The sequence below is a fragment of the Artemia sp. Qi Xiang Cuo genome, chromosome 12, assembly GCF_049724085.1.
Source record: "Artemia sp. Qi Xiang Cuo chromosome 12, ASM4972408v1, whole genome shotgun sequence".
Taxonomy (NCBI): domain Eukaryota; kingdom Metazoa; phylum Arthropoda; class Branchiopoda; order Anostraca; family Artemiidae; genus Artemia; species Artemia sp. Qi Xiang Cuo.
The window spans coordinates 1,695,593-1,723,105 of NC_142805.1; the positions used below are offsets into that span (position 1 = coordinate 1,695,593).

General features: G+C 35.8%; 1 protein-coding gene and 1 long non-coding RNA gene across 2 annotated transcripts in view; one reads left to right on the top strand and one right to left on the bottom strand.

Moving 5' to 3' along the window:
* The first annotated feature begins 545 nt into the window (after positions 1-545).
* LOC148945652 (ecdysone-inducible protein E75-like) overlaps positions 546-27,513 on the top strand; it is a 91,465-nt gene continuing 64,497 nt past the window's right edge. The window contains exon 1 of the mRNA XM_089098488.1: positions 546-1,123. Within this exon, the coding sequence (XP_088954614.1) occupies positions 685-1,123 (439 nt within the window). The 5' untranslated portion in view covers positions 546-684. The remainder of the gene's footprint in view (positions 1,124-27,513) is intronic.
* Positions 7,403-27,513, bottom strand: part of LOC148945653 (uncharacterized) — a 53,836-nt gene continuing 33,725 nt past the window's right edge. The window contains exon 3 of the long non-coding RNA XR_016142641.1: positions 7,403-7,519. This is a non-coding gene — a long non-coding RNA (uncharacterized LOC148945653). The remainder of the gene's footprint in view (positions 7,520-27,513) is intronic.

The following is a 27,513-nucleotide window of genomic DNA, read 5'->3' on the forward strand; positions in this document are numbered from 1 at the left end:
ATATTCATCCCATTTACGAAATAAAATTACATTTCAACTTTATTTAATTTAAACCAGATAATCATAGTCAAATATAACTATTGGTTTTTTATATCTCATTTCGAGGAGTGAGATTTTTGTGATTTCCAGGAGGTTAGAATCTCAGAGCTAGGGGTTGGACTTTTTGTCCCCTTAGAAGAAAATATGGTTGCACCCAAGCCACCTAAAAATCAATAAATAACTAAAAACTTGACATTTTCAATGGAACATAGTATATACTAGTACGGTCAATTGCAAAAATTTTAAATGAGGTTTTTGACTTGTTAACAAGAACCTCATTGAACTTAACAAAGTCAATGGCATATGCATCCCATATAGCCTACGAAAGAAATTACATTTCACTTTTAGTTTATTTGAACCAGATAACCGTAGTCGAGCATAAAAAGTGATTTTTTAAATTTTAATTTGGCACCGGTTTTAGCGTCCGGGCGATGTACTTTTTCAAGGCCAAAATCATTCTCTTCTCTATGTGGTTCAGAGAATTTGTGCTAGTAATCGTGTAAGAGAACAAGATACTAGGTCGAACACTCATCTGGGGACAAAAAGGAACTGACTGACATTTGTTCCCGAACTTGCAAAGCGCTCAGAAAGCCCTGTGATTTTTTGATTGGTGTGATTATGATTGGCGGTAAATAAATTTGGGGAATGGTGCCTACCAATATAGACTGTCAATCTCGTGAAATGGAAAGTGATAGTCCAAACACATTAGTGATTGATGAAAACAATGAGGGTGAAAAATCTATAAGTGATGATTCTCAAACGGAACCGTCCTCTCGTGTTGGTGTTATCGTTGCTAATGAAAAAGTAAAAAAAGAACCCAAAGATGATTTCGCATACGAAGGTCTTGGGGCTAGAATTCAATCAAATGAAATAAAACGTGAAGATACCAAGTGTCCCCCCGTTGGTAGAGGGGGTGTTATTATAACTGTATCAAGTATAACGGCTTCTATGGGAAAGGAAGGCTTTAAAGTTCCCTATTCGCCGATACAAGTTGTATCTTCTAGTAAGGATAAAAGTAGAACAATGAAGAAAAATAGAAAAGAGATAGAAGAGGATGAACCGACCAGCTCTATGCCTGAACTAGGTAAGTCCCTGGTAAATTTTTACCAAATCATATTATTGACTTACGAATAAAGTGAATATACCACTCGATGCCTTTTTTATGCTCTTTCCAAATATAATTATCATTTTTGTCGGAAATGTATTTTACCCCCACCCCTATATGTATATACCAATTCAGGGTATATATTTGCACATTAGGGGGGTGGAGGTAAAGTTTAAATTTACCTCCCATTTACACCAGAAATAAAATTTGCCCCACTCCTCCCCCTAATGTGCAAATATGTACCCTGAATTGGTATATATAAGGGGTGGGGGTAAAATTCATTTCCGACAAAAATTATTATTATATTTGGAGAGCATAAAAAAGGGCATCGAGTGGTGTATTCACTTTATTCGTAAGTCAATAATATAATTTGGGAAGTTTAGTCCCTAAATCTTTCAATGCGCGCTGTGTGCAAGGTCAAAAGTTAAAAGGACTTGTAACTTCCTCTGGAAATGCTGTCACAGTAGAGGTTCAGATACAAGTGTATTTCTAGTAATTTCATGCTGTTGAAAAGCCTCAAAACTTCACAGGTGGTATATTGTTTTTCCTGCTGGATAAATTTTGCAAAATTTGAAGTTTCTCGTAAAGTATATCGCCAGTCGGGTATCAAAAGGAAATATCTCCATAATTGTAAATTTTCTGAAGAGCAACAAAAAACCTCACAACTTTTTCATTTCCCCTCTTATAACTGTAAAACAAAAACAGATTGATATGCTTTGGTTTTATATATCATTTCGTTTTTGTTTTATGGTTATCGGAGGGGAAATGAAAAAAGTTGTGAGGTTTTTTATTTGCTCTCTTGAAAATTTACAATAATGGAAATACGATCTTTTTGATATCTGACTGACGATATACGCTTCTGCTTTGCTACAGAAAATATGAACAAAATTTTATCTGCTCTAGAGGTAAAGGAATTCGCAGCAAAGATAATTAGAAAGTTAATTAGAAAGGAAATTAGAAGAAGCCGATAAGTCTTTCTAATCAATTAAATTTATCTTCGTTATTCTCAAAAGTGTGCTTTTTTTTGCTTATGCTCGTTATTCTCCTAGTTAACACAGGTTTGTTATTTTGACAGTGGAAAAAAGAAAAAGAAAAAAATCTCCAGTATATTTTAATATGAGCGATTGAGAGAGAGAATTTTAGTTCAATATAGGCAAGGTTACCCACAGAAATTTTCACGAGTGGAAGGAGGATAAGTAAAAAATCTTGGGGGGATAAGGTTTGAAGATTATCTTTAGGAGAGGGCCATGTTTTTCCGAACGAGAGAGACAAGTTGTTGAACATATTGTATATTTCTGGTCTTTTAAGAGAATGTGAAGTGCCCATGTCCTCCTCTTTCAGTGTCCTTGGATCTAGGGATGTATAAATAAAAGCCAGTTTTCATACTATTTTTGTAAAGGCTGTTCTTAGGATTCTAAGATCCATTTTTTAGCGGGAAGAAAGAAGCTATTTAACTAATTTTAAATAGAGCTCTTCATATTCTTATAAGAAAAACTGATCTTCTAAAAATTCAACGAAGATTGCATAATTCCACCCCCACCCCTTCCAAATAAATGAGCCTACAGTTGTATTACCCAGTCCCAAAATGTCCGTAGAGCTCCAGGCGAGTTGGGAGCAAAAGCCGTAAACGTGGAGCGCATAGGGCAGCAACAAACTCACTCTCAGATTAAGTGAACAAGGAAATGCTACCCTGTTTTTTTGTATTAGATTATGATTATCCTCACAAGACAATTAATCAGAAATATAGCCAAGGCTGTATCCAGGGGGTAGGGGTTTTGAACCCCCCCCCCCACAAAAATGTTTGTCCGATTCGTAAAACGTGCAAAAATACATATGAACAAATTTTTGATGTCTTTAAACACAATTTGTGTAACCCCCCCACCCCCGAAAGAAAAATAATAATAACCCCCTCCGAACAAAATCCTGGATACGGCCCTGGGTATAGCCCTAACTTTTTCTCAGATGCATGTACTAACATACCCAAAGGGGCATCTGGCTTTAACCCTTCTTATATTTATTACTCCTCCTTTTGAGAACATCAATAGTTTATTATTCTCTTTGTTGTATCATTTTCCGTAACCAGAGACCACCGCTCTTGTTTTGAAGTAACGAGGTTGTCTTAATTTTGGATGTGTCAATTTGGAAGTCAGGAGGTGTATCGTCTGAAATTCCTTTAAACTTACTAACTCCCTAAGTAAAATCCTGTGTTTGGGCCTCATCATTTATCAATGTTTAATGCTGCCAAAAAACCCAACAGTTTGTATAATTGACATTAAGCAACTTGGCCCAATAAATGACACAAGATCAATTTTTAAAAACATATAAAATAAAAGCAAATTAGCTCATGGGGATTCTTTATTTACTGAGAACAAATTATTTAAATTAAATCCTTTATTTTGCCAAAGTTTTGGGAATGGATTTTTTTTATGAGACGTCCGGGAGTGCGTTTCTTAAAACCACAGAGGGTTTACTTGCAAAAAATGCTCAAAAACTGTTTATTCTTTTTACTTGCTTAAGAAGTGAAACAAAAGAACGAATCAGGTTGTACGTTCTTTTATTGGCTCAAAATTTGACACAGTAAATACAACAGCGGGTAAAAGGTGGGGTTTTTGGTTTCTGGCATACGCTTCAGGAATAGTGGGATTAGCTCAAACAAATGTGACGATTGACGTCAGAAAAGTTAACCAATGGAATTCAACCACACTTTATAACACAGAAGTAGGCCTATAAGACAGTAATGTATTTTTTTCACATTGTTAGCATTCGTGATTGAAACAAAGCAACAGGGGAAATTGTGGTAGACCTAGCCAAAATACCTTAAAAGGGCTAACCAAATTTATAAAATGTGTAATCGTCTTAGATTTTGCTGAGTTATATTGAGTATTTTGTAATGCTGCTTGTTTTCATGGATTACTTTTAGGGTTGATTAAATAAAAATCTGAAGACGGGGGAATATGACCGGAGAGTCGCCAAAGATCTTGACGATTCTAATAAAATTTTCGACGAAACATCTAAGGGGAAGGCGTATTTTATTGATGGGCTTCCACACTGGAAGACCTTCCAGGATTCTAGGGGAAATTGAAAAAACGCAAAAACAATCAAACCGCAAGGAAAATGTAAAAATCATAGGACAAATCACAATAAGTAATTAGATATCATTCGAGCAGAAAGACTCCTCCCTCGCTTATGTACCTACCTGTTCTTTAACCCTTTAAATTTTGTGCACGAGTACTAGTGGGTAAATACATACATTTGTCACTAGTACGCAAGGCCGTATCCAGGGAGGGGGGTTACCCGGTTTGAACCCCCCTCCCCGAAATTTTTGAACGAGTCGAAAATAAGTCAAAAATTAGTAAAACCTAGGTAAAAATCAGTAAAATTAGTCGAAAACTGAGTAAAAAATTAGTAACCCTCCCCCCCGAAAAAAATCCTGGATCCGCCCTTGCTAGTACGAATGGAAGTCTGACCTTAAGGAGACAAAAAATTTTGTTGAAGTAGAAGTTAGAGGCTTTATAGGACATGTTTTGCCTCCAAAACTGAAAAAAGTTCTTGCAGACAGTGGCGGGTCCAGAAGGGGGCGCCCCCCCCCTGGGGTAGTCTAAAGTAGTGTAATTTACTTAGTTAACACAAGTTTGCGTTAATTAAACTTGCTCCTAACGCAAGTTTCTCGGGTCAACCTATTTTGCTCCCCCCCCCTAAAAAATCCTGGATCCGCCCCTGCTTGCAGAATACTGTTGATTGATCTTGAGCAGAATCCATCGTACCCCATCGCTTGTTTGGGTAAGTATGCTGATTATATTTTATTTTCCTTTTATCTTTTTTATGATTTTAGTCGTCACATAAATGTTAGGCTTAAGATAGTCATCGGATTTTGGTCAAGGGACTTTCTGGTCTCCAAAATAAACATGGCTTCCAATAACAAGCCAGAATTGAGGTTCTGCATGCTCTTTTGGATTGCAGTTGAAAACATTTAGCTGTTTATAATTTTTAGAATTGAGTTGTAATTCCAGACGCGAAAATTTTGCTATTTTCGTCAATGGTTCTCTTTTTGCCATAGCCTTTTTTTTTCAGTTTAGAAAATGCAATCGACGAATTTTAAGATAGGATCTTTTTTAAGATCCTAAATTTAAAGATCCTTTTAAAAGATCCTTTTTAAGATCCTTTTTAAGTACCTGAACATTTTAAACACGATTAATTTTCCAGATCAGCTTTTGTTTAAGGCTTAGATTTTTTATATTGTTTTTTTTTTAACAATAGAACTATTTGTCACTTTATCCAAACTATCTCACTTTTTATTTTGGCCTTTACTTAAGGCAAAAAACTATGTTGAAAACCTTTCTTAAGGATTTTATTGTTATATTAGTAAAATTCTCATTTACAATTTTTGCAAGCTTTAGAAGCTGTCAATTTCCATATAAAAAAATAACAAATGAGATGCATTAATAGGTTATCGATCTCAATCAAACAGGTACTAAGCAGGAAAAATCAAGTCGTTCACCTCGTGTTACGTCTTATTTTCACTTTTAGTAGCAAAAAACAACTTCTGCTGAGCTGCAATGGCTGTGGGCAAGTTTCTTGAACTAAACGCCTTTTCTCAAAATTCAATAAGGCTTGAAGCTGGTTGCTGTTGTAACCTTTCTGTGCGGTCATTGGCGACTCAACAAAAGCGTGATAAAACAGTGACTAATGTTTTTGAATGATCAAACATGTGACTCCGTTTTTATGCAGTTTTCACTAAATCTGGAACCAGGTCTCCAGAAAATACATTTTTGAACTGGGTAAACATATCTGTGCGGATTATGTCTATTAAAGGGAGTGGGAATGGCGAAATTTGCCCCCAAAAAACTAGAAACTATGCATTAATAGGTACTTGTATGATATACCCCGACCTAATATTCTTCTAATATGTTTCTCTGACGCTCAATCCTAATGAAACATACCAAAGTGTGATGAAAATATAATACTTTAGAAACAAATTTGGCGATATATTTGCACATTAGGGGGGGGGGATAAAGTATAGCGGATCTGCATGCATTATGTGATAGGTAAAATTATTCTGCGTATTATGTAGGAAGAATTGTTTTCTAACTTCAAAGTGTCCAAATAGTTTACCCCCACCCCCTCCCTTAATGTGCAAATATGTAGCCCAAATTATACATTTTACATCTATTCTGTCACTTCTCTTTGTCTTGTCTCAAGCTAAGCTGAAAGAAACTAATAAAAAAAGAATTGTTCTGCAATGCGTCAATGAATGAACAACTTTAGTAGTCGGGGGTTTTATCATACAAGTACCCATTAATAGTTGCCTTTTTCAGTAGATTCTTTTTCGTTTTGAGGTGGTTGGAGGCTTGAGTTTCTCCACTACCTCCTTCCCCGAATATAAGAGTTGTCAAAATTTAACTACCCAGATTGTACTAATGACAACCACTACTTTTCTATACTGACCTGTTTTTTTTTTTTTTTTTTTTTTTTTTTTTTTTTTTAACAGAATCATAAAATCAGCCTGGTTCTATACAAGCTTCTCCTACTTGGAATTAATCTAACAACCATTTTAATTAGTATTGTAGATAAAGCGGTAGGCCTAAGGGATATTATAAAGGAGTAGGAAATTTTGTTATAAACCTACTGTTGTAATTATTAATTCTATGGTGAGATATCACGCGAGGTTACCACATGTTCGTTAACTAGTAGCAATTTCTCATTAGAAAACATTAGTGAAACTAGACTTTGGTGACAGCGCCATCTAAGATTAGTCTGGCTGCTATTTTAGATGGTCAATGCCATACCCACTGCCGTAATAAGAAAGGGGACAAACTTCCCATGTAATTTCTGGTCCAGAAAGGGGTTTTACATGTTATTGGCCTGGGCTGATTTGTGCAATCGAATGTTAAGAGGCCGTTGTATCCTTGCGTTATAATTTACCGTTCAAAATTTCGAAGTGTGCAGGCGGTGGGCTCCACCTTACTTACCATTTGGGGGAAGGAGGATTTTGGGAGGATTTTTTGGGTGGAGGGGGGCAAAACATTGTATTAATCCATATTGTTACAGAATTTTCACTATTTTATATCTTTAGTATTCAATGGTGGGTACCCATTCTGCCCCTCCTTGCGCGTCCCCTCGCAATTAATACACAATAAGCTTCATATAACACAGTCAGGTGCCTTTCGCTGCTATTAATAATGGAAGTTGTTTGAAGAGATGCAAATATAGGTGTTTTTGAAGACCACACTGCCTTTCCATGACGGTAAATAAAAGATACAAAGGTCATGAGATACAAAATTTCAAGAGATACAAAATTCAAGAGATACAAAATTCTTGGCTTTTCCCGGTTTCATCACTCTGTAAATCGCTCAGTTGAAACAATTTTCGTTTTACCTGAAAAAAAAGGATCAAACTAACATTCTGTCAACAAAAGAAAAAGTTAACAAAAGAAGAAAAAGAAGAGAAAGTTAATAAAAACTCAGAAAAATATTAAGAAGTACATCGTCCAAAATTGATAAATCCCTCACAGGCAGGTGCGCCAATTGTGCGAGGAGGGAGTGGGCAAATAAATTCTAGATTTTTTATCCTCCCTAGATTTTGAAAAAAAAATCTTTTTCGTGTTTCCATTCAGAAATACCTTTTTTCGTATTTTCATTTAAAAAAGAATAACTGAAATTGTCCCCTTAGATCTTAATAAACATATCCTCCCCCCTTACATTTTCGTGAATCGGTGGCCCTGCTTACGCAACAATAGTGATGGTGTTTGACTTTTTCCCAAAACCCCGGATAACTAATAGATTTTAGCCCTTTCCCAATCCTATAAATGTTGAACTTAAAATATAGGTTTTTTACCTGTTATTAGTCTAAAAGTGGGAAATTCGTCCTCATCCTATGTTTTGGGGCAAGATCATGACAAATTGCACCCTTAGACGTGGAATTCTAAGTACTAAAGTAATTCGGAAATGGTCGATAAGGCATTATGGAATTTAGTGATTCTAGGATCATGTGGTTCCTTGGTTCTCAGTTATTCTGCATTCTGAAGGCATGTGCAGATTCTGGAAGGCTTGGCACTTCCACACTCAGTACTAAGGGAAAAATAACCATCAAAATAAAGTAAATAATGTCTGAGACCACACTGGCTAATCATGACAAAACGATAAAAACCGCAAAGAAGAGAAAACGAGGATAAAAACAGCTAGTGAAAAAAAAACACAAATTACAATGCAAATGTTTGCATTGAAAAGGGTGAAAAGTTACCCTTTTACCGTTACTTCAAGAGGGTCGTCTTATTTTAGTTTTTGTGTTTGTTTTTATTTTTTTTTATATTATCGTTGGATTTTTATCGGTATTTTTTAATACTCTGCACTGAGGACCGTCAAGCGGAGGTCTTGACCGAAATATTTGCATTGTAATCTGCGTTTCTTTCACTGGCATGTTTATTGTTTTCTCTTCTTTACGGTTTTTTATCGTTTTTATCAAAATAAAGGCCGCCAAAATAAAATGACCTCACTTGAGTCATTGTCATTCTTTATAAAATTAAATTAATATAATTAATTTATAAAAAATAAAATTAAATAAATCTGAAATGTAGCATGTTATGAAGGAATAAATGAACGAACTGAAAAGTTGCCAGTTACAAAAGCCAGATGGAGCAAAGAAAAAACACAAAAGCAACATCTCAAAACTCAAAAACAAATTAAAAATACAACATAACAACGCTCAAAACAAAGGAAGAAAAAATCACAACAGGAATCTACCATCGCACGGAAAAAAAATCAGACTGTCTTGTCTGAATTTTACGAATTGGGACAGTTTCTTGTTGCGAAAATAGATGCTGATCCATTATCAAACAGTTCGTGGTAACGAACAGTAAGTAAGGAGCGACCCGGCTCAATGGTAACCGAAACTCTAAAAAACGGAATTTTGGTACCAATAGATACATCAAAAGAATCAGATTTTAATTTTGGTTTCAAATATATCAGTTTCATCAAGTTTAATCTTACCCATCAAAAGTTATGCGCCTGATAAAATTTGGCTGATTTTCGAAAAAAGGGGGAAAGACCCCTTAAAAGTTGTAGAACCTTAATGAAATTCACACCATCATATTCAGCGTATCAGAGAACCCTACTGTAGAGGTTTCAAGCTCCTATCTACAAAAATGTGGAATTTTGCATTTTTTGCCAGAAGAAAGATCACGCGTGTGAAAGGTGCGTGTTTATTTATTTTTTTTTGTTTTTTTCCCAGGGGTAATCGTATTGACCCTGTGGTCCTAGAATATCGTAAGAGGGCTCATTGGAACGGAAATTAAAAGTTCTAGTGCCCTTTTTTAGAGACAAAAAAAAATGGAGGGCAACTAGGCCCCCTCCCACGCTCATTTTTTTCTCAAAGTCACCCAATTAAAATTTTGAGATAGCCATTTTGTTCAGCATAGTCGAAAACCTAATAAATATGTCTTTTAAGATGACTTAATCCCCCACAGTTCCCAGGGGAAGGGCTGCAAGTTCTGAACTTTGCCCATTGCTTACATATTGTATTGGTTATTGGGAAGTATACAGACATTTTCAGGAATAATTTGTTTTCTGGTGGGGGGGCCTGGAGGAGGGGGTTACTCTGGAGAATCTTTCCGTGGTGGATGTTTCTTTGTGGTAAGGGACATTTCTATGAAGGGGGCGCCGGATTTTCAAGCATTATTTAAAAAACGATCAGAAATTAGATTAAAAAAAACAAGTTTTTTCAACTGAAAGCAAGAAGCAACATTAGAACTTAAAATGAACAGAAATTATTACGTATATGAGGGGGTTCTCCCCCAAGTCAATACCCCGCTCTTTACGCTACAGTTTTTTGTTTTTTTTAGTGCTTTCAAACGAGCTATCTATTAAAATTAAACGTCCTTTTTGATTCTGGTGTTTGTTAATTAAAAAAATTTTTAACTTTTAACGTAAATAGCGTAGTATTGACTAAGGGGAGAACCCCCTCATATACGTAATAACATACACTTAATAAAAAAAAAACAATTAAAAAAAAAACAAGCGATACGGCTCAATAGTAATCGAAACATTTAAAAGCGGAACTTTGATGTCAATAAATGTATCAAAAGAATGGGCTTATAATGCTGATTCTAAATATATGCATTTTATTAAGTTTAGTATTGCTCATCAAAGGCTACGAGCCTGAGAAAATTTACCTGATTTTTTAAAGAGGGGGGAAACATCCCCTAAAAGTGAAAAAATTTTAATGAAAATTACTTCGTCAGATTCAGCGTATCAGAAAACCCTATTACATAGGTTTCAAGCTCATATCTGCAAAAATCTGCAATTGTGTATTTTTTGCCAGAAGAAAAATATACGAATATAGAAGTTCGTTACGTAAGTTAATTTGTAAATTACGTCAGAACCAAATTTAGAGACAGCCATTTAGCAAAAGAAAAGTAAAATTTTTATGCAAATTTTCTTTACTTGTTCAATGACGGCGAGCCAAAATAAAAGCTGCATTAACTAAAAAACGATCAGAAATTAAATAAAAAAAACAAGTTTTTTTAACTGAAAGTAAGGAGCGACATTAAAACTTAAAACGAACAGAAATTATTCCGTATATGAGAGGGGCTGTCCCCCCTTCAACGCCTCACTCTTTACGCTAAAGTTTGACTTTGTCTCACAACTTTATTTTTTAAAACAATAAAAAACTTTAGCGTAAAAAGTGAGGCGTTGAGGAGGGGACAGCCCCTTTCATAGACGGAATAATTTCTGTTCGTTTTAAGTTTTAATGTCGCTCCATACTTTCAGTTTAAAAAACTTGTTTTTTTTATTTAATTTTAAACTGAAACGAACTAATCACAGTCACTTAAGGAGTCATGGAGTCATGGAACCAAATTCGAAGATACAAGAGAAAATAATACAGTCAAAATAGTGAGCTTCTATTCATATGTACATTTTCAAAAGCTCACAAATTTCCAAAATGTGAACGTGGAACGTGGCGGATTATAAATTCAGAGACTCTTTTAATAAAAAATAAATTCGGTTCAGGCTGATGCTGGGCTACTGCTTAAAGCTGACAGGAACATTAAAATTCACTATGGGAGTCATGTTGTGAATTCAGATGGTCTTTTTGACAAAAGTTTGCTTCAAGGTAATGATGATCCATCGATTTTAAGCTGTTTAACTGGAAGAAATCACGATCACTTTAAGATTAATGGAGCTTAAGGAACCAAATTCTAAGATATAAGAGACAAAATTGCTCACAAAATGTTGAATTTCACTTCACGTTCCCAATTTCAAAAATTCCGAAAATGCAATCCTCTGAAAATTTAAAATATTATGAATTGAGTTTTGTGTGACAAAAATAGACTTGATTTAGTTTGATACCGAACCATCGATTAAAACAGACAGGAAGTGTTTTGTTCACTTGAGGAGTTATGCATTATATGGACCCAAGTTTTAAGATACAAGAGAGAAAAATGCTGACAAAATGGTGAGCTTCACTTAACATTCGCTGACAAATAGTGGACAAAACTTTGAACTTCAACCAGAGATTGGATACACAGCAAATGTTGATAATCCCTTGAACCCTTCTTTGAAAGTAATGACCTTTTTACTCAAAAAAAAAAAAAAATGCAAGACATTGACATGGTCTGTTTGGCATTAATGCCCTCCAGTATAATCTAATTAATTTTTTTTTTTTTTATGGAAGTAAAGAGGGGAGTTGAAACTTTAAACGAACATAGATTATGACTTCACAGCCTACATGTCATTAACACTAGTGCAAATACACCGATTGCTGATATTTCCCTATGTTCATAGGAATATGCTGCTTTCACACTATGTACATCATTTTCGATGCTAAGTAGTTAAGTTACGTTATGGTGTGTAACCTTTCGTAATTAAACAAGTCTTTTCACAATAGGATAATATAAAACTTGATAATATCGTCATAATCATTGTCTAAAATCATCTTATGCAAACTGATCAAGAATTAAGAATTGGGAATGAAATAGAGATTTGAGTTCTGATTAGCGAAAATTTTCTGCGAAGATTTTGATAACTGTTCTTCCAAATATTCCATTTTGTGGCTACTATACTGAGTTTTCCATAAAGTGACATAAACTTACGTAAGATAGAACTTTAAGTTGAGCTCGAGTCTACTTGGTACTTCCTACGTTACGGACAAAGCTTGCTCCGTAAGATTGCACAACCTAACGTAGGGTCTTGAGTTATACTTGTGTGAAAGGTCCTAAAAAGTATGTGAAAGGACTATTATGCAAAACTAGAGCTTTATTGAAAGCACAAAACACACGCATGAAAAACAAGAATGCTTTATATTCATACCATAAAAAATATCTCAAAGCGCTTCATTTTTCTACTGTAAGAAAAATTCTAGATTATTCTGTGTTCTCAGTAAACCCCAGTTTTGCATGATCCTACAAACAAGGCCTTACCCATGATTTTATCGGGGGGAGGGGTCTTACACAAAAAATTCAAAAAACGCATACAAAATTTGTTTATATTCATTTTTGTTACGTGTTTATGAGTCAGACAAACATTTCGGGGGGGGGGGGGGGTTAAAACCCTCTAACCCCCCTCTGGGCACGGCATTGACTACAACACAGGTAAATATCAGCAGTCAGTTTAGTTGCACAGGTCTGATGGATGTATGTCGGATAGGCTGCAAATTTTTGTTCATTTGAAGTTTCAACTTCCTTCTTTACTTCTACCAGAAATTTTTTTTTTTTTTTTTTTAAGGAAGTAAAAAAGCTTCCTTTGCCATCAGTGGCGTAATTTTGTCAAAATCCTGGGAGGGGGGGGGGGGAAAGTTGGAGCCAATTTTCCCAAAACAAGTGAAAATGGCAATGAAAAATGAGCCATAAAGAACAATAAAAGCAGAGATATACTAAAGAATGCTGAACCGCTTCTCTGGATGCTTGAATTATGCATGCCTATCTTAATTTTAACAAGATTTTTGAAGGAACTAAATTTCAGATGGAAGGGGGAAAGGCAAACTGTGGTCTAGAAGAGGCAGTTATCAGCCTAAAAAATAACACCAAAAAGTGCTATTTTTTGTGCTATACGGCACTTTACTTTGGCGCTATCCCGACAATTTTGTAAAAGAAATCAGCTTGAAATGTGCATTAGATTTCCAATGTCTTAACCATTTACCATCTTTTAACCATTTCATTAGCCATATTTCAATAACCCGCTGATATTTGTGAAAAAAGGGAGACACTTCCCGGCTATCCATGCAAAAACGATTTTTTTTTCAATATGGGGGGGGGGCTGTTAACTTCGAACATGGAATATTCAATGACAGTAATTTCGATGGTGTAATTTTTAGTTAAGTTTGATGTCATGTTTGAGGGGCTTCAGGCTCTTTTTCGGAATTCCTAGAGTTTGTTTTCACTATTAAAAATCATTATTCTACCGAATCTGAATAACAATTATTATTTCTGAATAAGCTTTTATTGAAACATGTTTCTCATTATACTTCTTCAAACGCTTCTCTTTAAACTGTTTTTTTTTTAACTTTCGGTTACTATAACTATTGCTACAACCATGGAAAAAAATGTTAATTTTACTATTTCGGCATTATGAAAGGAATTCATAACAAGAGTGTATACATTACTATTTTTGATGGGAACATTCTTAAGGGATTCATATTGACAAAAAGCCAAGGATAGATCAGTTGTATTGGAAAAAAATTGGAATTAAACACAAAATCTTGCTTTTTGGGGGGGGCGGGGAGCGGGGGAACGAAGCTTCCCTGCTTCGTGCATGCATGACTGCATCATGAATTTGAAACGTTGAATGTTGATCGGATTAATTTTATCAGTATATTGATAGTAAACAATTAGAAACAGAAAAAAACTGATAAATTTGATTTGGCTTTGTTTTAATAGGAAGCACATTAATTTAAACTGCGCGATCAGTCCAAAAACTCTATATTTGGGGAGGGGGCAAATTTGAAAAAAAGTATATATAAAATTAGATCAGGTGGTACTTGGGCACTGTATGGGCCTTTACAAGGAAACCAGTCCCGAAAAACCCGTTTTGACGGGTTAATTCAAGAGACCGCTATAGATTAATGCAATGCATAGCGTGGTTTTCATTGCGTTACGATATTTAAACTGGTGTTTTTTGGGGTTTGGGGGGGGGAGGTACCTATGTTAGGTTACGTATTTAATATATGCTATGCTTTACCCCCCCCCCCTAATGTGCAAATATTTAGCCCAAATTTGTTTATAAACTCTTATATATTAATCCTATTTTATTTCATTAGCATTAACCAAACTTGACTTTTTAGTAAGGCCCAAATAAAGCACAAGTACCGATGAGGTATATGTATATTATGGAAAATACAGGAAACTATTAGAAAACCGTATAAATCTTGAAATATGGGGGGAAAAGGGACTAGCTTCGTAATAGAAGCGAAAAGCTAAATTAAGCAAGTCACCTTGTAACAATTAAAGCACTGGAGATTTCAGTATTAAATCACTTCACTGAGTTTCGAAAATAACGGAACATATTCCCCATGCTCACATTCATCTATAAATTCCTGGATCATTTTAGTAATTCTGGAATTTTAGTAATTATAATTCCTGGAATTATAGTAATTTTAGTAATTTTAGTAATTATAGTAATTATAGTAAATATAGTAAATATAGTAAATATAGTACTAAATATAGTAGTAAATATAAAATAGTAAATATAGTAGTAAATATAGTAAATATAGTAAGTATAGGAATTTTAGTAATTTATAAATAAATTACTAAAATTCCTGAATCTCCTCCCATCCCCCTGCCATGATGAGTACACAGAACAAAAACAATAATATTAATAGCACTGTTATATTCACCATCTACCGAAAGCAAAAATAAACTTCTGAAAACGCCTAACAAAGCTAATCCAACGCACCAGTATGGGGTGAAAGTCTGTATTCTTTTTTTTTGTGGAATTGTTGGAATTGTGTGGAAAATCCAGTTGGAATTGTTTGCATGATAATTATTTCCAAATTTTGAAAAAAGAAAGTAAGTTTTAAATTTATAAGGACTCAGGGAATGTCTAATGGGGATGGGTTATAGATTTCAATCTTGGGCAAAGTGTTTTCCTTCCATGATTTTTTATTTTCGAGATTATAGGTATTCTGCTAATGCTGAAAAATCACCACAGAGCAGGAACACACAGCTCCTTATTTACTCCTCTCTATTCAGAGCTATTTCTTTATGATTTCTTTATGACATCTTCCCACCCCGTTCCCAAAAATCTTGCTTTTCACTTGGCCCTTGCTGGATTGGTAAAAAACTGGGTTTTCGGTAACCTATCATCCTTGAAACTAAGGGTGTGTATTATAGATATAGATATATTTCTCAGAAAAGCCCCATGGGCCATGGATATTACAAATACAACAAAACACATAAAACATAATAAGTACAAACACTTTTGAAAATAACACTACTATAGAAAGCCCTCCCCATGTCTCATCCCCACACTCAGAACATTTCCCAAATTGTTCATTTTCCAAATTTCCCACTTTACAAATACTTCCTGTTTTATTTTCTAAACAACTTCTATGCATGACATCCCTACCAAAAATTAACGAGGACTGTTATCAAAGAGTTCGTGGTAACGAACTGTAAGTAAGGATCAACCCGGCTCAATAGTAACCGAAACTCTAAAAAACGGAATTTTGATACCAATAGATATAGCAAAAGAATCAGATTTTAAGGCTGATTTCAAATAAATAAAGTTTCATCAAGTTTAGTCCTACCCATCAAAAGTTACGCGCCTGAGAAAATTTGCCTGATTTTCAAAAAAAAGGTGAAACACTCCCTAAAAGTTACAGAACCTTAATCAAAATCACACCGTCAGATTCAGCGTATCAGAGAACCCTACTGTAGAGTTTTCAAGCTCCTATCTGTAAAAATTTTGAATTTTGTATTTTTTGCCAGAAGAAAGATAACGGTGCGTGTTTATTTGTTTTTTTTTTTTTTTTTTTTTTTTTTTTTTTTTTTTTTTTTGTCCCAGGGGTGATCGTATCGACCCAATGGTCCTAGAATATCTTGGGAGGGCTCATTGGAAAGGAAATTAAAAGTTCTAGTGCCCTTTTTAAGAGACCAAAAAATGGAGGGTAACTAGGCCCCCTCCCACACTTATTTTTTCCCAAAGTCACCCGATCAAAATTTTGAGATAGCCATTTTGTTCAGCATGGTCAAAAATATAATAACTATGTCTTTAAGGATGACTTCATCCCCCAAAGTCCCCGGGGGGGGAGGGCTGAAAGTTATGAACTTTACCCAAAGATTACATATAGTATTGGTGATTGGGAAGTATACAGACGTTTTCAGGGGGGATATTTTCTGGTAGTAGGGGGATGAATCGGGGGCTATGGGGGAGGATCTTTGTCTGGAGGAAGTTTTCATGGGGGAAGGGACATAGCTATGAAGGCGGCGCCGGATTTCCCACATTATTTAAAAAAAACGATCAGAAATTAAATAAAAAGAAAAACAAGTTTTTCAACTGAAAGTAAGGAGCAACATCAAAACTTAAAACGAACAGAAAATATTACGTATATGATTTGGTTCACCCCTTAGTCAATACCTCGCTCTTTAAGCCGAAGATTTTTTAGTACTTTCATAAGAGCTATTTATTCTAATTGACGGCTTTTTTGATTAGGGAGTCATTTTTAAAGAATTGGAAGAAATTTGAACTTTAGCATAATGAGCGAGGTAGTAGCTGTGGGAGAATCCCCTAATATACGTATTAAAAATGTATGGATTTAGAAATTTATTACGTAATTTAATTCGTAAGTTGCGTTTATTTATTACTAATAAGAATGTTCGTAAATAAAATTTAACAACCTTCGTGAAAGCCATTTAACCAAATAAAAGTAAAATTAATATACAAATTATGTTTTAATTCTTCATGTACGGTGAGCCAAAATCAAAACCTGCATTAATTCAAAACGTTCAAAAATTAAATAAAAAAAAACAAGTTTTTTTTAACTGAAAGTAAGGAACGACATTAAAACTTAAAATGAACAGAAATTATTCGTATATGAAAGGGACTGTCCCCTCCTCAACACCTCGCTCTTTACGCTAAAGTTAGACTCTTTCTCACAACTCTATTTTTCAAAACAATAAAAAACTTTAGAGTAAAGAGCGAGGCGTTGACGAGGGGACATCCCCTTTCATATACGGAATAATTTCAGTTCGTAGTAAGTTTTAATGTCGCTCCTTACTTTCAGATTTGGCTTTCTTGGAATTGGGTGTTTTCTCCTTCTTCAAACCAAGCATCATATTTCCCCCCCTTTTTTTTCTTCTTCCTATGTTTTTCGTTAAGTGCTCTATTAACTGATGTATGACAGAGGAACACAACCAGGTCTTTATTTTCAGTCTTATGCTCCCTGTTGGAATTAAATAAAAAAAAACAAGTTTTTTAAACTGAAAGTAAGGAGCGACATTAAAACTTAAAACGAACAGAAATTATTCCGTATATGAAAGGGGCTGTCCCCTCCTCAACGCCTCGCTCTTTACGCTAAAGTTTTTTATTGTTTTAAAAAATAAAGTTGTGAGACAGAGTCAAACTTTAGCGTAAAGAGCGAGGCGTTGAGGAGGGGACAGCCCCTTTCATATACGGAATAATTTCTGTTCGTTTTAAGTTTTAATGTCGCTCCTTACTTTCAGTTTAAAAAACTTGTTTTTTTTATTTAATTTATGATCGTTTTTTATTTAATGCATCTTTTATTTGCATCAAAATTTTACTTTTCTTTTGCTAAATGGATGTCTTTACAAATTAACTTACGCAATTAACTTCTATATTCATATATTTTTCTTCTGGCAAAAAAATACAAAGTTGCAGATTTTTGCAGATATGAGCTTGAATCCTATGTAATAGGGTTTTCTGATACTCTGAGTATAACGGTGTGATTTTCAATCGAATTCTTCCCCTTGTAGGGGATGTATCCCCCCTCTTTAAAAATCAAGTGAATTCTTTCAGACTCGTAGCCTTTGATGAACGATACCAATCTAAATAAACTTTATACATGTAGAATAAGCATTATAAGCTTATTCTATCTATAAATTTATTGACATCAAAATTCCGTTTTTAAAAGTTTCGATTGCTATTGAGCCGTATCGCTTGTTTTTTATTGTTTTTTTTTATTACGTATATGTTATTACATATATGAGGGGGTTCTCCCCTTAGTCAATACCACGCTCTTTACGTTAAAAGTTAAAAAAAAAATTGATTCACAAACCCCTGAATCACAAAGGCCGTTTAATTAGAATAGAGAGCTCTTTTGAAAGCACTAAAAAAAAAAAACTGTAGCGTAAAGAGCGAGGTATTGACTTGGGGGAGAACACCCTTCACATACGTTATAATTTCTGTTTGTTTTAAGTTCTAATATTCCTTCTTACGTTTCAGTTGAAATGTAATTATTCCGTATATGAAAGGGGCTGTCCCCTCCTCAACGCCTCGCTCTTTACGGTAAAGTTTTTTATTGTTTTAAAAAATAAAGTTGTGAGACAGAGTCAAACTTTAGCGTAAAGAGCGTGGCGTTGAGGAGGGGACAGCCCCAAACCCCTAAATCACAAAGGCCGTTTAATTATAATAGATAGCTCTTTTGAAAGCACTAAAAAAACTGTAGCGTAATGAGTGAGGCATTGACTTGGGGGAGAACCCCCTCATATACATTATAATTTCTGTTCGTTTTAAGTTCTAATTTTCCTTCTTACATTTCAGTTGAAATTTAATTATTCCGTATATGAAAGGGGCTGTCCCCTCCTCAACGCCTCGCTCTTTACGGTATAGTTTTTTATTGTTTTAAAAAATAAAGTTGTGAGACAGAGTCAAACTTTAGCGTAAAGAGCGAGGCGTTGAGGAGGGGACAGCCCCTTTCATATACGGAATAATTTCTGTTCGTTTTAAGTTTTAATGTCGCTCCTTACTTTCAGTTTAAAAAACTTGTTTTTTTTATTTAATTTCTGATCGTTTTTAGTTAATGCAGCTTTTATTTGCATAAAAATTTTACTTTTCATTTGCTAAATGGATGTCTTTACAAATTAACTTACGTAACTAACTTCTATATTCGTATATTTTTCTTCTGGCAAAAAATAAAAAGTTGCAGATTTTTGCAGATATGATATTGAAATCTATGTTATAGGGTTTTCTGATATGCTGAATCTGACGGTGTGATTTTCATTAAAATTCATTCACTTGTAGGGGATGTGTCCCCCCTCTTTAAAAAATTGGTTAAATTTTCTCAGGCTCGTAGCCTTTGATGAGTAGGCTAATACTAAACTTAGTAAAATTTATTTATTTAGAATCAGCATTATAAGCCCATTCTTTTGATACATTTATTGACATCAAAATTCCGTTTTTAAAAGTTTCGATTACTATTGAGCCGTATCGCTTGTTTTTATTGTTTTTTTTTTATTATGCGTGCTACTGAACATATAATTGGATTGTCCCCTTATTCAATACCGCGCTCGTCAAGTTAAAAGTAAAAACATAATTTTATTGACAAAAACCTGAATCACAACGTGCGTGTAATCAGAATAGAGAGCTATATTGACAACACTAAAAAAAACAGTAGCCCAAATAGCATGGTAATGACTTGGAGTAGAACCCCCTCACATACGTTATAATTTCTGTTCGTTTTAAGTTCCAATATTCCTTCTTACATTTCAGTTGAAAAACTTGTTTTTTTTTTATTTAATTTCTGATCGTTTCTTAAATAATGCTTGGAAATCCGGCGCCCCTTCATAGAAATGTCCCTTACCCCAAAGAAACATCCTCCACGGACAAATTCTCCAGAGTAACCCCTCCTCTAGCCCCCCCCTCCAGAAAAAATCCTTCCTGAAAATGGTTGTATACTTCCCAATAACCAATAAATAATGCTGGCAAGTCCGGCGCCCCCTTCATGGCAATTTCCCTTCCCCCATGAAAAATTTCTTCATGAAAAGATCCTCCAACATAACCACCGACCCCCCCGTCCCTCCCCCTACCAGAAAAAAACCACCAGAAAACTTCTGTATACTTCCCAATAACCAATACTATATGTTAACAGTGGGTAAAGTTCATAACTTTTAGCCCTCCTTCTGGGAACTTCGGGGGATTAAGTCTTTCTAAAAGACATATTTATCATATTTTCGACCATGCTGAACAAAATGGCTATCTCAAAATTTTGTTTGGGTGACTTTGGGAAAAAAAATAAGCGTGGTAGGGGGCCTAGTTGCCCTCCATTTTTCTCAGTCAATTGAAAAGGGCACTAGAACTTTTAATTTCCGTCGGAATGAGCCCTACCACGTTATTCTAGGACCACTGGGTCGATACGATCACCCCTGGGAAAAAAAACAACAAAAAATAAATAAACACGCATCCGTGATCTTTCTTCCGGCAAAAAATGCAAAATTTCATATTTTTGTAGATAGGAGCTTGAAACCGCTACAGAAGGGTTCTCTAATACGCTGAATATGATGGTGTGATTTTCATTAAGGTTCTATAACTTTTAGAGTGTCTTTCCCCCTTTTTTTGAAAATCAGCCAAATTTTCTCAGGCGCTTAACTTTTGATGGGTAGCACTAAACTTGATGAAAGTTATATATTTGAAATCAGCATTGAAATCTTATTCCTTTGATATATCTATTGGTATCAAAAACCCGTTTTCTAGAGTTTCGGTTACCATTGAGCCGGGTCGCTCCTTACTTACAGTTCGTTACCACGAACTGTTTGATAATTTAATTATCTGGGCTTAATTATTGGGTACTTGCTAATTATACGGAACACACTCAAGAATTTCGCTCTGTAAGATATGTCAAAACCGGTATGCCTCTCTGCAATCGGTTAAGATTTGCTTATTCTAAATGAAAAAAAACTACGATGTAGGTACATTTTAATTAAATATTTAATATATAGAAGTGGTTGGGGGTTAGGTCTTTAATATAATGCGTTTTGCGCGGCCTGCTTTCCATAATTTTGCCGTAGTTTCCATAATTTTGTTATAAAAGTATTGCAGTTTCATCATATTTTGGTATATTTCATTAGAATTAACCTAACTTCACTTCCTGGGTGTGTTCCGTATAATTAACAATTACAAATTCAATTAATTCATTCATTGTTTGGACCCTAATTTTTAAAGTAATGGCCTCAACGTAAACATATTTTAAAAAAGACATTGACATGATCTATTCAGTACTATTCACCTCAGAACGTCCAGATCATTGATAACGTTCTTTGGAGTTTTCTCACATAAGTCAGTGCACTGGGCAGAGGCGTTAGGAAAAAACTCGTCGGCCTTCAGTAGGGCATTGGACTCAGATTGATTTAATAACGTCAACTTCTTTTGCGGGTATTGACTTAGTTTTTTTACGTCACAAATAGTTGCAGTTTTACGGCGAGGTAACTAAAAGCCGCGAAGTTGATGCCACTGACCGATCTTCCATTGCTTTGGGGCAGTTTTTTTTCTTCTTTTTCGGTCATTATATTTGAAGAAAAATACTACTTTGAGGTAGTTTCACTATCGAATATGTTTAAAACCACTGACTTAATTTTAAATTATTTCGCAAGATTATTGTTTCAATTAGAAAAATTAGATGATTTGAAAACGGAAACCGATCAATAGGATATGTGCCTAACCAGAAATCTTTATGGTGTGGGTTCTCAAAAGGGCGTAAACATCCCTCAGGGTAGGACTAGGAGTAAATAACTGGAGGTTCGCGAAGTGACATGGGGAAGGCCCTAGAAATTAGTTTAATGCCGTTGCCAAATATGGTCGATATTCAAAGTTTATTTCTAACAAAAAACCTGCTAACCCATTCTAAAGGAGATACAAAATATTGTGAAACAATATTTTAAAGGGTTCAACCCTGGCAAAATGTTCGGATCTGTTGCTTTGGGGGGAAGACTATACAGAAATAATCTTATTTTTTTTGGTGGGAGAAGGAGATTCAGCAAAAAAAAGAATACTATGTTAAAAGATTTGACACATTGTGATGTGAAAAGAATGGAGAAAATGGGAATCAAGCATCTCAGAATTGAAAAAAAAAATTCTAGTATAATGTTCATTTATTAAAACATTTCTGTAGTAAATCTAAGGCTAATATATAAGGGAAAATATTGCTGGACGGCTTAGCACTATAGAGTGTCCCAACTAAGTATATTAGGTTGACCCACACTTTTGAGGTTTGAACCCTGATTTTATATTGGGTTGGAATTTCTAGTAATTGGAATTTCATTACAGATATCAAGGAATAATGTTATTGGGTTACGAAAATATGATACGGACCAAAATCAATGTAATGAAAGCACACTTTTTACCACGCAATTATAGGAATATGTTCTTATAGGAATATGTTCTTTTAGGAATATGTTCTTATAGGAATGTGTTCTTATAGGAATATGTTCTTTATTTCTTTCTCGCTTTGCCTTAACAAAAGTCACATGCATCAATTCACACGCATCTGAAAAGATTTGAAATACTATCAAACAGAAAAAGAGAGATTGCTTTCCTATAGTTTCGTGGTAAAATGTGGGCTGTAATTTAATTGGTTTATGTCTATGACGTAGCTGCGTAAGCTAATCACATTACTGCTTAATTTCAGGAGAGACCAAAAACCTCGCCTTTTAAAAACCTGACACTAGTCAGGCTTTCTCTTGCAGAATTTTAAGCTGTTAAAAAGAAGAGAAAGTGCCTGTGTCACAAGATTTTTTATAAGTAGGCTCTCTATTTCTCCGTGGTGTTATTAATAAATAAAGGTAAAGGTAAAAGGTAAAGGATGCGACACTAGACCCTTAAGGTCCAAACCGGCGGTGCTGATCTTCTTTTCGTGGCCCTTCAGCCAGGAAGTGCAATGGGGGGCTGGGGGCCAGCCAACCTATGCTTTCGCAAACCCTTCCTGTTTAGCTTCCCCAGATTTCTCCAGGTACCCATTTAGAGATGGGTTGACTCTGGCTAAGCTTACAGGGTCACACCACTGACCCGCGTCCCAAACTAAGAAACTGACCACACCAGGGATCGAACCCGAATTCTCGGATTCTCAGCCCAGCGCGCGTCCACTTTTAATAAATAGCACACGAATGACTTATTTCTTATTGTATAATGGCCACATACGAAATATCTTTTTATTAGACTTGCTCCATCAACGAGTCCCCCCCCCCCCACGCAAAATAGAATTCAGACTACACTCGTATTATCAAACTCTAGCAAATTATGCAAGATGATGATAATGCTATTTTTTCTAATGCTATTTTTTCTAATGCTATATTTCTAATGCTATTAGAAATTCCCTTTTCTTACAACTCATATTACAGAGACAAACTCCGAGTTAGATCTCGTGTTCTAGCACCTGAGAAAAGGATATACACGTTACATCACGTCCAATTTTCAAAATCCATCGTTTAATGCAATATTCTAGGGAAATAAATATATAATACACAAAGAGACTTTATCTATTCGGAGAAGGGATTACTGGGGATATTATATCTGTAGAAACTATTGAAACATGAGAATTGTTTTTGAAATCATGAGGACATACATTTCCGGTTACATTTCCATTTTCTTCTTAGGTAAGAACCCTCAGTTATATAAGCAACTGGCATACTTGGGGAAAATCCAGGCAACTATCCTTACCTTGTATTGTCCTCTACTGCCATTAAATAAAAAAAATCAACTGAAAGTAAGGTACAAACTTAAAATTTAAAATGAACAGAAATTACTCCGTATATGAATAAGGTACCCCTTCCTTAACCCTCGCTCTCTACGCTAAAGTTTTAAAATTCTTCAAAATACTTTTCCTTCAAATTCAACGGCCCTTGGGTTTGAACAGTCTTTCTTAAATTATTGTGAAAAAAGTTAAACTTAACGTAAAAAATGAGGGCTGAAGAAGGGGTAGCCCCCTCATATACGGAACAATTTATGTGTTGAAAAACGGCATTTCTGGCCGTTTTTCAAATCATGCCAGGAAATCATGTTCCCTCTCCCTCCCCGTGTAAAATTACCTTAGAAACACCTCCCCATCGAAATTCTCCCCGTGGATACCTCCCCCCCAACAATCTCCAAAAAATTCAGTATATTTTGTAAACCTTTACTACTCCTTTCTTGTGATGTCTGGGTTTACATTGATAAACATCTAATGTTGGTATGCCTGTACTGGTAAGCGTGAAGCCGAATCTTTCTGAGCTAAGGGTTCTCGTAAAAGGAGATACTACAAGAGTTTCTTTTCTATAAATTTTGATCACCTTACCAAGAACTGTTTAACTAGGCCTATAAAAAAAAAGCCAAAGTCACAGGATTGTCACCCATGATGTTAATGTAATATTTATGGTACTTGTTTGCAGGGACGTCGTTTGGGGGTGACAAGGGAGGGCCCCCCCCCCCCATAATGTGAAGAAAAAAAATTATTATGCATCCCATGTCCTTTGACTATCTGGATATGGGCCCCTCATACCCCCTTAATAAAATTGCTGGAGATTCGCCCCTGCTTGTTTGCGCTGTTGCATTTTTTTTCTTCTTACTGGAAGCTACTGTACTTCGTCTTTATAATATGGAACTGTTCTTTGTGTTATTACAATTCTTTCTATGTCTCTCTAAGGGAGAATCAATGGTTTTCTATATAGCATATAAGCCAGAATTTATTTCGTAGGAGGAAGGGGACCAAAATTAAAATAACATAGGTGAATTACATGGAAAATGTAAGAAATTATAGGAAAATTTCAAAAAATTTTGATGGGGAGACAAGCTCGAAGCAGCCACTCCCTTTCCCTCCACGAGTCTAAGACAAAAATAATAAGAGTCTAGAACGGGGACTCTTTTGAAGGAAGTCCCTAAAGATTGTGAAAACTACATTATAACAGTCGTAAATACTTACTTATTTCATTCCTAAAAGCACATTACTTCATTCCCCCCCCCCCTAATGGAATAATATATAGTCCATTACGTAGACCTACATACACACTATATTTACAAGAACACGGTTCTTTTCTTTCTTATTATTATAAAACAAACAAACGTCCCACGTTAAACATCAAATACCCCCCCTCCCCACCTTAAAGTTCTACACTACTACTAACAGCTCACTGCAGCACCTAGCCGCCTGAGGCCAACACAGCTACGTACTCCCCTCCGTCATCAAAATCTATTCGAAGTCCCCCTCTTTACACCCTCCTAAGAACTTCCCATTTTCCTCAAAACTTTCCTTGCGACATCCTCCCACTCCATTCGGGGATGACCTGCTTGTCATTTGGCCGTTGATGGTTGTCCAACAGGGACGATCTTTGACAGTGTTTCGTCCTTCTAACCAGAACATGTCCTTGCCATCTCAACCTCTCTCTCATTATAGACCTACAAAAGCCGGAGACCCATAATTTTCGTATAGCTTACTGTTGGAGAAACGATCAGTCAGTCGGATACCCGAAGTAATCCCTGGGCAATTTCTCTGAAAAAGATCTAGCAAATCCTCCTCCATCTTTCGCCCATGCTTCACAATCATACTTCACAACCACGATTCTGAACCATGGAAGTGTAAACCTCTCTTTAGTTCTTTGTTTATGCCCTTCTATGTTGGCAGATGTAATGGTTTACGTAAATTCCAAAGATAGACGATAAACGTTGGTACATGGTCTTTATTAAATAACGTGAGAATACACATAGAGAAAATAAGGTAGCACAAGAACAACTAACTACGACGAAGGCGAGAGATGGACTGCCTTTAGAAATGAGCGAAGAATGTAACTTTCCTGGAACGGAAGTTCCAGCCCTGGGAACGACCCCTTTCCCACGACTAGCTTTTAGTCCCAAGAGCTCCCCCTGGACCGCTATCGTTGACGCATAAATGCCCAACTAACTAAGAAAGGAGATACCCGGAAATGCTTCTCGAATTGATGTTAAATACTTTACAGATTCTCCCCCCTGTTTTAAGTTAAATTTTCCAAATTTGGCTTATCCCCTTCTCATTAAACCCCCAAACTTTAATTGAATTCAAAACATTCCCTTCCAAAATTATTCACTTCTCGCCTACTAACGTTCTACAGCATGAACTAGTAAACAATTACATAATACAAACACTACACAATACTTTCATAAGTAAAAACTTACATAGTATAAACGAACCACACTAACAACAGTAGTCGGAAACTGGATATTTTAACACTTCATTTTTCTTTCTATACTTTAAAATAGACTTGTTCCCCATACCCCTGAATTTGATGAGGACAAGGAAAGTTGGGATTATGTATAAACTTTGAATTAGGGCAAAAGGAATGACCGGGAAAGGCTAATTAATCCTGAAAATACCAGCGACAAATAAATGAAATTGCAGAAACTCTAAAAATCATACCATGCTGCAATGACGTTAAGATATTATTCCCAATAAAATCCTCGGGTTCTTATTGCTGCGGAACGCCTCCGTTTAGACCTATTTGGTTTTTCTCTACTAACTTGTGGTTCGACAGACGGCAGTACTACTGTTGATATCTCTACATAACTATAAGCGCTACGCATTAAAACCATCCCGTGAGGCATCAACCTCATCTCGCGAGATATTACAACCAGCTCCCTCTCCCTGGGTAGCCAAACCGCCCTGCGAGGCATCAGTACCATCTCGCAGTGCAACAAAAAAAAATCATCCCGAGAAGCATCAGTACTATCCCACGTGACCTCAAAACCCGCTCCCTTTACATGGGTAGCCAAATAGCCCTGCGAGGAATCAGTACCATCTCGCTGTGCAACAAAAAAACCATCCCTTGAGGCATCAGTACCCTCCCACGGGACCTTAAAACCAGCTCCCTTTTCCTGGGTAGCCAAACCGCCCTGCGAGGAATCAGTACCATCTCGCAGTGCAACAAAAAACAATCCCGTGAGGCATCAGAACCATCCCACGGGACCTCAAAAGCAGCTCCCTTTTCCTGGGTAGCCAAACCACCCTGCGAGGACTCAGTACCAACTCGCTTTGCAAAAAAAAAACAAACCTGTGATTCATAAGTAGCCTCCCACGGGCCCTCAGAACCAGCTCCCTTTTCCGGGGTAGCCAAACCACCCTGAGAGGAATCAGTACCATCTCGCAGTGCAACAAAAAACCATCCCGTGAGGCATCAGTACCATCCCACGGGACTTCAAACCCAGCTCCCTTTTCCTGGGTAGCCAAACCGCCCTGCGAGGAATCAGTACCATCTCGCAGTGCCTTCTCATTATCATTGAGTCCAAATTTCACCCTCGTCAGCGCAGAAAGAAATTCATCGGAAAAAGAAGACGTATCTCCTTTCCCCACTATCTGTTCTATCTGTTCATATTGTATTGCAACCTTATACGCATCACCTAAACAAAAAAAGATTCTGCACTATTCTCTAACAAATACCGTTTGTAGGACGGTCTGATCCACTCCTTGAATAAATTTAGAGCAAATCTTCC